The following is a 14,150-nucleotide window of genomic DNA, read 5'->3' on the forward strand; positions in this document are numbered from 1 at the left end:
TTTTTCGGTTAATGTACCACCAACTGAATTTAGCTCTGCCCGTAGAACCCCTGGAGTACCCCCTCATGTGCATTTTTCCAGTAGGCCTATGGTCTCATGAGTCTTCTCAAGTACCCCCTGTAGATAGGCCAAGTACCCCCAGGGGCCCTAGTACCCCAGGGGTCCTAGTACCCCTGGTTGGGAACCACTGCTCCACGGTACTGTATCAAACATAATTGGAATCACTTAAACCCCCAATCCTTGTCTCTAGTCTAGGATAGGATGTAAATTATGGATGAATCTATTGTTTAAGTAGAACATTTATGTTACCTATTTTCATATGAGGGCGGAAAAACTAAATTGGTGCTTGGCCATGCTGATATTTATTTTATTTACTTTTATTGTCCTTCTCTCTCGCTCTCTCTCTCTCTGTCTTTCTCTCGCTCTCTCTCTCTCTCTTTCTCTCTCTCTCTCTCTCACACACACCTCGGTTTGTGTGTGCCTGTGCGCCTTTGTGAGTAAACTTGTACTTGCACAATGATCATCTTGTTTTTTTTTAATCAGCAAAACATGACAAATAGACTATGTGTCATGAATTATTATGTATAATTTATAGCGAATAAAATGGCAGGCGTTTTCTCAATTACGGTTCATATAAACCGGTTCCTTTTATGGGTGTGAAGTTAAACTAATGGCATCTGAACTCAGATAAACACATTTGATTAATTAAATAGGAAATAATACAAAGACCTTTTATTCCAAAAGAATATTGATTATTTTTTATCTATCGTCCTTTCCTGAAAAGTGCATCATAGATTTTACAGTAAGCAAAATTCATATCAGACATGAACACATCCGCGCTACATTCACAATCATCATTTTGGACAGTGTGCCGCACAGGAGGAAACTTCTTGCAAGTAAATGTATAAAAAGTATTTATATTCAGATGAAATGGGGAGGTCTTGGGCAATATTGTTCCTTCAGGTGAGTTCTTGGTCAGTTGCTCTTTATTGCTTAACCAATACAGCGAACTCTGCAAAAGAAAAATACAAACATTAACCCTTTCCAGTGTCTTATAACATTCATTTACTTTCTTATCTTAGGCCTTAATATAGATTGACACCAGATCATAAACATCGTTATTAATATTCAAGCAGTGGTGGAAAAAGTACCCAATTGTCATACTTGAGTAAAAGTAAAGATACCTTAATAGAAAGTTACTCAAGTAAAAGTGAAAGTTATCCAGTAAAATACTACTTGAGTAAAAGTCTAAAAGTATTTGGTTCTAAATATACTTAAGTATCAAAAGTAAAAGTATAAATCATTTAAAATTCCTTATATTAAGCAAAGCAGATGGTACCATTTTCTTGTATTTAAAATGTACAGATAGCCAGGGGTACACTCCAACACTCAGACATCAATTTCACAAAAGATGAATTTGTGTTTAGTGAGTCTGCCAGATCAGAGGCAGTAGGGATGACCATGTGTTCTCTTGATAAGTGCATCAATTGGACAATTTTCCTGTCCTGCTAAGCACTCAACATGTAACGAGTACTTTTGGGTATTAAGGAAAATATATGGAGTAAAAAGTACATTATTGTCTTTAGGAATGTAGTGAAGTAAAAGAGAAAGTAGTCTAAAATATAAATAGTAAAGTACAGATAACCCCAAAAAACGACTTAAGTAGTACTTTAAAGTAGTTTTACTTATGTACTTTACACCACTGTATGCAAGTGACATTGGTTAACGCATTGATTAACCATGTATGCTACGTTTCGTACCATCAATTCCAATCATGCCATCACCATCGGCATCACCAGCCTTGAGGAAAGCCTTTGTCTCTGCATCGGTAAGTTCCCTGGCCTTGGGGCAAAAGTTCTGAAGGAACAGCCTGGAGAAAGAGACACAAATATTAGTTTAGTTTCATTTGAATGTATGCAGGCCAATGCACCGATGCACACTGACTTTTAGAACGCATGCGCACCGATACAATTGAATAAAGTGGACAGACTCCTGCATTGATTTCATCAATTGTCTGTTAGTTGTACTGTAATGGTGAATGGCTCTTACTTCAGCTCCTCCACCTCAATAAAGCCACTTGCATCCTGGTCAATGACCTTGAAAGCCTTCTTGACGTCGTCGGCGGACTTCGAGGCAAAGCCAATCGTGTGGAAGAAGGTCTTGAAGTTGAAGCTGTCGGCGGCTGTAACGCAAATATGAAGGATATATGTCTACTGTGTAACCTGCAAGTAACACACAATGCAACTACAGCCTAGAGAGGTAATCGTGTGTTCATATTGCTAATTTCACATTTATCATACAACATAATTGGGTTGAAATGGCTTTTTAGGTGGAGGGGGAAGTAAACAAACTAGGGCCTACCTTTGCACGCTTCCAATGCGGTTTTGATGTCAGCCTCCTTGCACAGATGGGCACAGGCCATTTTGAGCTGAATGTTGAAAAAAGGGAGAAATTGTTACTTTAATACAACTTTGATTTAGCATGTCAACGTTCGGTATTTAGCATTGCATTTAATCTACAACATGTTTTGAGAGGTTATTACCAGGTAACTATTATTATATTGTGCAATACCAGTGCACAAAAATAATTATACAAAATATGAACAAATCACCAAAAACTCAGACTTTCTACCAAACAAACTTTCAGCACGACTCAACGCATCTTATTTCATTTAAAATAGATCATCCACTTCATTACGCAGGATGTCAAACAAATATTTCAAACCGACCAGCCACTGTTTACCAGCATTTGGCTGGTGGTCTTTTGATAATAGCAGAGCCCCTTTCACCATCCGTGTGATTATAACGCAATGAGATCAAATCAAATGTGTCAAGCTGCCCTCAAATGTGTCAGTCTCAACCACTGGCTGTAATTTGGGAATTCATATCAAATCCAATTGAACCATGTTTAGTGGTTCCCAAAAGGAAAGCCCTGATAGTTAAGGCAGCCCACTGCACATGTGGGTATTTGATAACGATGTTGCTGTTGCATTCCAAACGTTCCATCTGAGAAACTCATTTGCAATTGTCCAAATCCGTCCCGCTCCGGGGTGCGTCCAAATAAAGCCCAAAAATACGGAAACAAAATCTCAGCCTTTGGGTGTTTTGGATGACACAACGGCCTGCAGTCCCACGTAAATTGTAAAGTGCGCATATGATAAAATGTACAGAAAAAGCCTGGATACTGCTGCAATTTTCTGGATCCTGGGTTCCTGTACTTCCTTCGCACCGCACTGAAACTCACCTCTGACGTCTTTGGTGAACGGTTGATAGAGAAGACTTCAGGCGACTGCGGCGAGTGATGTTCCCATCGATACTTCTGACCTTATATACTTTCACTCAACCGAAATTGGAGGCATAATGTAACCGACACCGGAGGGGGTGGGGGGATTGTCCACTGGCAAGAGATCCGATCTATTTTAAGTTTCATAAATGAAGATGCTTAAAAGGTGCGTTTGAAAAAAGTCCATAATATCCCCCATTGCTAAGAATATGTTCTGCTGAGTGATAGGGATGGAATCGACGGTTGCTAAAAAGATTCCGACCGTTTATATTGAGAGGTTCGTGTAGCCTATGGATATGCTATCAACGCGGTCATTGGTGAGGTCTTCATGTAATATGCTGGACTTGAGAGGTCTGTTTAAAACGATTTTGTGATACTCTGAATGTCTTTGAAAGAGTTTCCAGTCATTCATTGCATTAAGGTGAAGTATTGGATGTGCGTAAACCGTGTTGGTTTAGAGAAAATATGCTTTTATGATTTAATATTTTCATATTATAAGATATGAGGCTACACTAAACTTTTAATATTTTACATGAGAGCAATTTACTTGCAATATTATTAAGATTGCCTAATATTGTATCACGCAATGTCTCGTGAAAGCAAATTTACGCATGATCCCAATAATCTTGCACATTCATTGGTGTATCCCGGACTAAATCTGCATAGCCAAAAAGTGTCTGCCGCTTCTGTAAACCTACAAAGGTAATGCGATCATGTGGCGTAGCCTACAGTAAATTGTACTATACTTCATGTCTAGCCTATACTGCACGCTCAAGTCCTTTGCATTTGTATCTTTTTGTTACCCTTTATATCGCTCAGAGTACTTGGAAAATAAAGCAAAATATGACCCAAAACAAACGTCGAGATACTGTTTATTACTTTCACATGGATTGGCTATTGGATAGAAAACAATGCACCATTCCACCATAATGTTTAACTGTTCATTACGCAATTTTACAGCAAATGTATGTTAAAGTTTATAGCGAACATTATATTTTTTTTCTGCAGGTGGCATCACTGTCCTATCTCTGACTGGAGGTGGGGGCGGGGATAAACTATCACGACACCTATTTTTCTGTCTGGAAAATGAATTGATTGCGGCACGCTTATGTCGCAAAAGTGTTGCGTGTTGAATTACGGATACATTTCTTAGTTGGGTAGTTAATATGTTGCACCAATGGGGTCAGTGATACACGGATTGGCTCAACACAGTCTGTGTACATGTTTTGACTGTTAAATGAGAGGATATGGAATTCATTCTCTCAGATAAGCTATAATAGGACAATTGTAAGTTAGCTACTGTAAATTATTTATTGTAAGTAACTTTTAAGTATATGTAAAATAAACAACATACAAATAAATTGCAAGATGTGCCACACATTTTCACAAATTATGCAGATAAACACAGTCTGACATGACTGAAAATACCACCATCTCCTTAAGTATTTATAAGGGAACCCCACACACTGGTTACACTGTATTTAACATGTATTTAAAATGTCCCCTTGATTCAACATAATGCCACAAGGCTATTCTTGGCCATTCTGTTGCAGTGTCAGTTTTCTCCAGCACTTTGTCCTGTTCACCAAAGTGGAAGTGCCATCCAGAGAGGGAGAATCCATTAGGGGGCAGCAGGCTGGCAGACCTGCAAGGCTCTATTAGAGTAATGTGAAATATATCCTCTGCAAATCCCTTAGGAAGTATACCAGTGATGCCCAAGGACTTCCCCCACACTAGAAGCATGCCAGGACCTGGTCCAAATCCTACAGGACTCCACTCTCCGATCTGGGCATTATTAAAACAGGTGCACGTCTCTCTCTCTCTCTCTCTCTCTCTTTCTCCCCTCATAACCCCTCACACTAGCAATGACCTCATAGATAAACACACAGGATACATTTGAAATCTCCTCAAATGTTCCCCTATAGCCTGAGTCCCAGATCTGTTTGTGCTGTCTTAGTGTGATAGTGACATAGGAGTTCACAAGACAGCACATACAGTATAGATCTGGAACTCAGCCTTATTTCTCCCCACATTGGTTTCCAAAGCATCGAGAGTCTAAGCTGAAAAGACAATGTTTACACCAAAATAGTATTTATTACTGGGTTTTCACTATTTTTTCGAAAGTGTAGATATGATTGTACAATTTGCACAAGCCATTTTCAGATCATTATAACACATCCAAATAACATTAACAATACACTATAAGGACATTGTGCTCCATGTTGAGAAATATAGTCCGCAGGCAGTTGATAAATAAAAATATGAATTCAGCTGAAAGTTAGTGATTCTTGCTAGGAGTTCTGGTTCTGTGAAAAGCGGTTGATCTTGGTCAATGGACAATTATGCCTTTACAAGGGCAAGAAACGCTGTGAAAAGTGGATAGAGTAAAATTATCATTAGTATTGTGCAAAATATGCTCAACCAAGAATATTGACCTTATTGTTCATGTTTGAATAATACTATGCAGTCAACAAATCAGAAAATCAGTGTCCACCTGTTGTAGTAGCACTGAAAAAAAGATGAAAACCTCTTGCTCTTATAAACACAATGTAGCAAATCTCCTCTAGTGTTGTTTTTCCTTGTTAATGTCATGTGGTCAGGAAAGACTCTGGGTCTCAGCTACATGTCCAATTTATTTGTTACCAGTACACCAACATATCATCCCTGCAGTGTCCCTCAACCATGATGAGCTGGGTTAAAGTTCTCTTACCGTCAACTCCAATCTTGCCATCACCATCCTCGTCCCCAGCTACCAGGAAAACCTTGGTCTCTTTGTCTGTGAATACTCTGGCGCCGGCAGAGAAGTTCTACAGGAACAGCCTGAGAGAGAGAGAGATGATGGAGGGAGGGAGGGATGTTGGTTTAGTGTAGCTTATAAAACTTTGGCTAGTCAGACCATTATTACTGTTCCAGCTGGCTGATTGTTACTTACTGTAATGCATTGCACAGAGAATTTTCAACCAACATTTTCTTAGTGATACTTCCTCAATCCCCGACCATGAAGACAACACGTCTTTTAAACTTCCATGTCTAGTTGCAGGTGGTTCGTTTGAATTTAGAAAATGCTCCATTATAAAACTAAATCCTTTTTTTGCTCCATAAAGTAATCCAACAATGTGTAAGACGCCACCTTTTTCAAACGTTCTCTCAGGTGCCGCATGTCATAATCGCAACTCGGAAATCAAGCGTTGCGTTGAATGACACTCACCTGTCTTGATCAATGAGAAGATTTGAAATAGACAAGATGGCGGCACACACATTGTTGAATTACTTCATGGAGAAAAAGGTGAAACGTATCCAAACATCTGGGACGCGTACAGAGTCATTCCCCACCCCCACTTCACCCAATCAGATCATGTCTCCCTGATTCTACTCCCTGCATACAAAAACCTACTGAAGAAGAAGCCACCAACAGAGAGAATGGTGAGACAAAGGATGGACGGAGCAGACTCAATACTCCAGGAGTGTTTTGAAAACACAAACAGGAATTACAATGTGACAGACAACGCAAGTGGCAAGGACTACAGGCTATTACAGACGACAAAGGCAAAGCCAGCTGTGTGATTCCCACTAATGCTTCTCTCCCCGATGAGCGCAACAAATACTATGCTCGCTTTGAGGCCACCAACACTGAGCCATCCAAGAGGGCGGCCCCTGCTGGTTCACAGCTGATCACTTTTTTTATTTTTAAGTCAGTGACAGACTGGTTTATTATGATTTTGATTTTAAAAGTCTTGGGGGCATGGTTTTTGTTTGAGGACGACCAGGTGCTTATGCTCTCAGAGGCTGACATGAGGAAAACTCTCCAGAGAGGGAATACTCAAAAAGCTGCAGGACTAGACATCATCCCCGGCCACATCCTCAGAGCATGCTCTTACCAGCTGGCAGGCATCTTCACAGACATCTTCAACATGTCTCTGTCCCAGGCTGTAGTCACCACATGCTTCAAGTCAACCACTATCATTCCAGTCCCCAAGAAAACCAAGGTGACATGCCTAAATGACTACCGTCCTGTTGCACTCACCCCATCATGATGAAGTGCATCAAGAGGTTGGTCATGACCCACACAAAGGCCAGCAGGCCAGGCCCACTGGACCCACTCCAATTTGCCTACTGATCCAACAGATCCACGGAAGATGCCATTGCTATCCATATGGCCCTCTCCCACCTGGACAAAAGGAACACCTACAGTATGTGAGAATGCTGGTCATTGACTACAATTCAGCATTCAACACAATTGTTCCCTCCAAGCTCATCACCAAACTCAGGGCCCTGGGTCTGGAAACCACCCTCTGCAACTGGATCCTGGAAGGTCTGGTATGGAAACTGCTCCGCTCTCGACTGCAATGCCCTCCAGCAGGTGTTGAAGACGGCCCAGTACATCACAGGTACCATACTCCCACCCATACAGGACATCTACTGTTTCTTTAGCCATTTACTTTCTGCTATGTTTGCTGCAGTGTTGAGAGGTGAACATGCAGGTCAGCATTTCATTCGCTGTGGACTCCTTGTATATCAAGTGTACGGTACGATGCTGAATTAACCAACTATAACGCCTCAAATGTGTACCAAATATACAAATGTGTTATTGGACAATGTAAATAGTCCGGTGGCCATTTGATGAATTGTTCAGCAGTCTTATGGCTTGGGGCTAGAAGCTGTTAAGGAGCATTTTGGTCCTAGACTTAGTGGTCCGGTACCGCTTGCCGTGCGGTATCAGAGAGAACAGTCTATGACTAGGGTGGCTGGAGTCTTTGACAATTTTTAGGGCCTTTCTCTGACACCGCCTGGTATAGAGGTCCTGGATGGCAGGAAGCTTGGCCCCAGGGATGTACTGGGCCGTACGCACTACCCTCTGTAGCGCCTTACGGTCAGATGCAGAGCAGTTGTCATACCAGGCAGTGATGCAACCGGTCAGGATGCTCTCAATGGTGCAGCTGTAGAACTTTTTGAGGATCTGGGGACCCATGCCAAATGTTTTCAGTCTCCTGAGGGGGAAAGGTTTTGTCGTACCCTCTTCATGATTGTCTTGGTGTGTTTGGATCATGATAGTTCGTTGGTGATGTAGACAAGGAACTTGAAACTCTCGACCCGCTCCACTACACTACAGCCCCATCGATGTTAATGGGGGCTGTTCGGCCCTCCTTTTCCTGTAGTCCACGATCAGCTCCTTTGTCTTGCTCACATTGAGGAAGAGGTTGCTGTCCTGGCACCGCACTGACAATCATCAGGCCTCCCTATAGGCTGTCTCATCGTTCTTGGTGATCAGACCTACCACTGTTGTGTCGTCAGCAAACTTAATGATGGTGTTGGAGTCGTGCTTGGCCACGCAGTCGTTGGTGAACAGGGAGTACAGGAGGGGACTAAGTACACACCCCTGAGGGGCCCAAGCGTTGGGGATCAGCGTGGCAGACGTGTTGTTGCCTACCCTTACCCCCTGGGGGCGCCCGTCAGAAAGTCCAGGATCCAGTTGCAGAGGGAGGTGTTTAGTTAGTCCCAGGGCCCTTAGCTTAGTGATGAGCTTCGTGGGCACTATGGTGTTATCTGCCTATGCTGGTGATATGTTGCACATCTTTTCTGGCTCTATTATGCACTGTAGAAAGTATACTATACAACGAGTACTTTGTTAAACACACAAGTGAAACACAATCAGACATAGTAGGGTTGAAGTGAAGAAAAATTGGACCTGCTGATTTCTGTTGACAAGAGAGATCTTGCTTTGTCTGGAAAATTATAATTTGATTTTTTTTATTTCACCTTTATTTAACCAGGTAGGTAAATTGAGAATAAGTTCTCATTTACAACTGCAACCTGGCCAAGATAAAGCAAAGCAGTGTGACACAGACAACAACACAGAGTTACACATGGAGTAAACAAACAAGCCAATAACACAATAAACAAGTCAATGATACAGTAGAAAAAAGAAAGTCTATATACAGTGTGTGCAAAAGGCATGAGGAGGTAGGCAATAAATAGGCCATAGGAGCAAATAATTACAATTTAGCAGATTAACATTGGAGTGATAAATTAGCATATGAAGATGTGCATGTAGAGATACTGGTGTGCAAAAGAGCAGAAAAGTAAATAAAATAAATACAGTAAGGGGATGAGGTAGGTAGATAGGGTGGGCAATGTACAGATGGGCTATGTACAGCTGCAGCGATCGGTTAGCTGCTCAGATAGCTGATATTTAAAGTTGGTGAGGGAAATAAAAGTCTCCAACTTCAGCGATTTTTGCAATTCGTTCCAGTCACTGGCAGCAGAGAACTGGAATGAAAGGCAGCCAAATGAGGTGTTGGCTTTGGGGATGATCAGTGAGATATACCTGCTGGAACGTGTGCTACGGGTGGGTGTTGTTATCGTGACCAGTGAACTGAGATAAGGGGGAGCTTTACCTAGCATAGACTTATAGATGACCTGGAGCCAGTGGGTCTGGCGACAAATATGTAGCGAGGGCCAGCCGACTAGAGCATACAGGTCGCAGTGGTGGGTGGTATAAGGTGATTTGGTAACAAAACGGATGGCACTGTGATATACTGCATCCAGTTTGCTGAGTAGAGTATTGGAGGCTATTTTGTAGATGACATCGCCGAAGTCGAGGATCGGTAGGATAGTCAGTTTTACTAGGGTAAGTTTGGCGGTGTGAGTGAAGGAGGCTTTGTTGCGAAATAGAAAGCCGATTCTAGATTTGATTTTGGATTGGAGATGTTTAATATGAGTCTGGAAGGAGAGTTTACAGTCTAGCCAGACACCTAGGTATTTGTAGTGGTCCATATATTCTAGGTCGGAACCGTCCAGGGTGGTGATGCTAGTCGGGCGGGCGGGTGCGGGCAGCGAACGGTTGAAAAGCATGCATTTGGTTTTACTAGTGTTTAAGTGCAGTTGGAGGCCACGGAAGGAGTGTTGTATGGCATTGAAGCTCGTTTGGAGGTTAGTTAGCACAGTGTCCAAGGAAGGGCCAGAAGTATACAGAATGGTGTCATCTGCGTAGAGGTGGATCAGGGAATCGCCCGCAGCAAGAGCTACATCATTGATATATATAGAGAAAAGAGTCGGCCCGAGAATTGAACCCTGTGGTACCCCCATAGAGACTGCCAGAGGTCCGGACAACATGCCCTCCGATTTGACACACTGAACTCTGTCTGCAAAGTAGTTGGTGAACCAGGCGAGGCAGTCGTTAGAAAAACCTAATGTTCTTATATTTAACTATTAACACTGTCAACACTATTGGGATCATATTTAGACGTTGTTTTCAAGAGTGAAACAGATGCCAACTCTGTAAATCGATCCAAACGTGTGCGTCATGCGCACAACTCCAACTTGGCGCAAACCATGCAGTGCTAGTTAAACAGGCTTCATAGTCGGTTCGACCACAGATTTGGTTTGACTAATTACCAATTTCTCTATGTTTTCAGCGTGTAGAAGCATTTATAATGTAATCTTTTTTTTCATCATCACTTTGCCGAATTAGTGACATGTGAGGAAATAATGTTTTTAAGGCTACATTACATTGTAGCCCTTTACATTCACACCTATATGGATTGAAAATGGCAAATTTGGGCACTGATAAACTCATGTACAGTAACATGCTATACATGACGTCAGAGCTCTGGCTCTGCGCTTCACAGCACTATGTTTTTATTTTATTTTTACTGACAGCTGTTCTGAACTTGTGTTGGAACTTGAGCACCTCATAGGACAGTTGCAGCCTGGCCCCATCACTCCCGCTAATTGGGCAACTTTTGCAAATGCTTTGTTGTCTGAGTGAGGAAAATGCTGTAAATTAAGAAGACTCTATGTATTTTTGAAAGATGAGACATTGAAGATTATAATAAATACCACTTTGATGTCATGCAAGCAGCCAAACACCCGGGAGTCCAAATGTGCACTTCACATTTCCATATCCTAAAACCCATGTCATAAACAGTGTCTGCATTTATGATCACTTTGTTTGATGTACAGTTAGAATATGAGATGTCGTCTTACCCAGGGTTGTTCTGAACATAATGAGCCTATGTTTGTCTTTTGGGAAGAAAATGAGCTGCGGAACATGCACCAGAATGCACTAATGACTCCTTTCAAAGCGCACCAAAATTGTGATCTGTTTTCCTGAATTGCATTGTGAAAGCCTAAAACTGTAACATCGTGTTGGCAACAGAACATGCTTTTAAATCATGCCCACCTGACCCAGATTGCACTTTATACTGGACTGTTTCTGGATTGCGTAAACAACAACAGTAATTTTGTGATGGCAGGGATGCAGGATTGTGTTCCTCACAAAATAACTATAAGTGTACTTGCTCTAGAAGAGCTAAAAAAAAAAGCACCTTATAGTTGAAGACTCTTCTTTGAGTCATAAAAGTGAATTAAAATGACTTAGGAACTGTGCACAATTTGGAGAGGTGTGGGCTCTTGGAGACACCTGTTACTCCTCTCACTCAAACCTTGTCATTTATTTGTCTTATTTTGCACCTAACCCGCATTTTCCAGGAATTTTCGTGTCATGTTACTGAATGTATCCATAGTATTTTCAAATTTCGTTATCAACAAATGCCGCGAGAAGTACAGTACATGTAAAATGCACATATCAACAACGTAATGTTTGGATTCAGTCTTGTGTCAGGTGAACCGTTGTGTCTAATAATTTACCCATACTTTCCAAACTGTTCCCTTTCAATTGCTACCATTGTTATGCATATAGTTTTCATATTTATTCTGCAAGAAACATTTCAATTTATCCCTATCCATACAAGCCAATTTCCACGAGTGTAAAAGGTTAAATAGACCATTTGAAATCATTTTAGGCATACTGTTTATGTGTTAAATATAGATTACAATTTTTTGGGGTATGTTTGTAATACGAGTGTATGATATGATTCAGTAAATTGAATGACATTCATTGCATCTGTAGCAGAATCACCCTCTCTTTCACGCCTATCAGAGGCAGCTAGACAATGACCTCCATCTCAGGAAACCCAACTTTTCGAGACATAGCTTTTGGTGATTCTCTTTTGCATAACTTCTGGCATTTTGAAAAATAAAACTATTAGTTATTCCATTCCATTCCTCTTTATTTTTCTCTATTTGAAAGGAGGTGCTTTACAAGCCCCGTTGAGTTTTTTTACCTCTCCATACACGCTGCACATGAACTTTTCTTTTGTCTTCTAATTATCATAATCTTATTGTTTTGCAAATAAATAAAATAAAGAGAACAAATCAGTGACTAATGATTATAACGGTTGGTAAGAAGCTCAAATTGTTATCCACCTTCACAACTGCTGTCCATAAATTATCAAGTTTGCATCTGCTGAAAATTGTCCCTAAAATGTTTTTAATCCATTTTTACTGAGAGGTCCGTTGCTCCATGTAAGATTTTGGTTCCATATTCACTATTCTGAAGTATTCCAATTCAATGCCCCCATCTGAGATCCCTTTGCGCACTGAAGATCGACGGAGAGCGCACATCCTACTGCGGTGACCCACACCACGTATAGGAGTTTGAGTCCCAGTTACTATATCAGCATCGGTTTTGCAAAAGAAATGCAATTTTTAACGTAACAAATGAGGTTGTTCAGGGGCTCTGAGTTAGGGCCATGTGTGTGAGGGCCTAAAGACGTGGCAAGGTCATAGCCACCGTGAAACCAAAGTAGGCTAGGGAGTGACTTCATTGACCAACTATTCACGCATCTGGGCAGATAAAAGAAAATCAGTTGTTTGGGGATATCAATTCTCAGTCTCAGGCCAACCCTATTGATACGATGTAAAAATATTTTAAGCTCATAAAGTCACAAAATATTAGGTTTCTGTTTCCAGGGTAGAATGTCAATATCATGATAGCCTATTAAGAAATGTTGCTAAGCGTAGACCCATGGTGGAAAGGAACACTTCAGCTCTTCATGACTTCATGCATTTTCGTGATTGAGCTAATTGATTTATTAATAGACACAAACACAGCTATACATATTACGCACAACATATTTTGATATAGTCACTGTAATACGCATTCTGACCCTTCTGCGACACCCCTGCATAGAGGACCCTTAACAATTCCATGCGGGTTAACTGTCCACAGTTTCAGTAAATACGTTTTTAAAATGAAGACTCTTACCACCTGATCCTTCTTCTTTATCGGCAATGAGTTTAAATAATTTACGCCCATGTGTGTGAACTAGGCTTGGCTACAAAGGTTGAAAGCTATGCTCCAACACCAGCTATATAGCCACTCCGGGCAGTTTATTAGCTCTCAAACAACTTCACCATGACATTGTGTTTACACCTGGATGGAATGGTAGAAAGAACGCCTTCCTTTCTCAATGCAACACTGCACTAACGGGAATAGCATGTCACCTGTGTGGTGTTGGATATAGAGTATCCGTCAGTCAGTCAGTTGGGAGGCGAAGACGGATGGAGAGGGTATGAATGGAATTCGACCTGAGTGTCCTCCATCACCTTTTACCACCTGGGAAAGAAAAGCCTTCGATCAACTATTTACGAAACTGGGATGCCACGCAGAGCCATCCCACAGGACACAGACATCAGTTAAACGGCTAGTTTTGATTTACATTTGATTGAGTTGTCAACTAACGTGGAAATCTGTTCTTTGGTCTGATGAGTCCAAATTTGAGATTTTTGGTTCCAACCGCCATGTCTTTGTGAGACACAGAGGAGGTGAACGGATTATCTCCACATGTGTGGTTCCAACTGTGAAACATGGAGGAGGAGGTGTGATGGTGTGGGGGTGCTTTGCTGATGACACTGATGGTGATTTATTTAGAATTGAAGGCATACTTAACCAGCAGGCTACCACAGCATTCTGCAGTGATACGCCATCCCATCTGGTTTTGGCTTAGTGGGACTATCAGTTGTTT

The 14,150-nt window shown here is 41.4% G+C and overlaps 1 protein-coding gene across 1 annotated transcript; it reads right to left on the minus strand.

Moving 5' to 3' along the window:
- Window positions 1-701: 701 nt before the first annotated feature.
- Window positions 702-3,366, minus strand: LOC115171694 (parvalbumin beta 1). The gene is made up of 5 exons (XM_029728740.1): window positions 3,244-3,366; window positions 2,362-2,428; window positions 2,050-2,182; window positions 1,761-1,870; window positions 702-1,012 (listed from the first exon to the last, which is right to left on the minus strand). The coding sequence occupies exons 2-5, from the start codon at window positions 2,420-2,422 to the stop codon at window positions 987-989; spliced, it is 330 nt and encodes a 109-aa protein (XP_029584600.1). The 5' UTR covers window positions 2,423-2,428; window positions 3,244-3,366; the 3' UTR covers window positions 702-986.
- Between the last annotated feature and the right edge of the window lie 10,784 nt (window positions 3,367-14,150).

The sequence above is a fragment of the Salmo trutta genome, chromosome 32 (genome assembly GCF_901001165.1).
Source record: "Salmo trutta chromosome 32, fSalTru1.1, whole genome shotgun sequence".
Lineage (NCBI taxonomy): Eukaryota > Metazoa > Chordata > Actinopteri > Salmoniformes > Salmonidae > Salmo > Salmo trutta.

Excerpts from the sequence above, each read along its gene's own strand:
- LOC115171694 (XM_029728740.1), bottom strand. The coding sequence starts at position 2,422 with ATGGCCTGTGCCCATCTGTGCAAGGAGGCTGACATCAAAACCGCATTG. Across the intron at positions 1,871-2,049 it reads ATTGAGGTGGAGGAGCTGAA|GCTGTTCCTTCAGAACTTTT; the intron begins GTAAGAGCCATT and ends CTCTTTCTCCAG. Across the intron at positions 1,013-1,760 it reads TGGCATGATTGGAATTGATG|AGTTCGCTGTATTGGTTAAG; the intron begins GTACGAAACGTA and ends TTTCTTTTGCAG.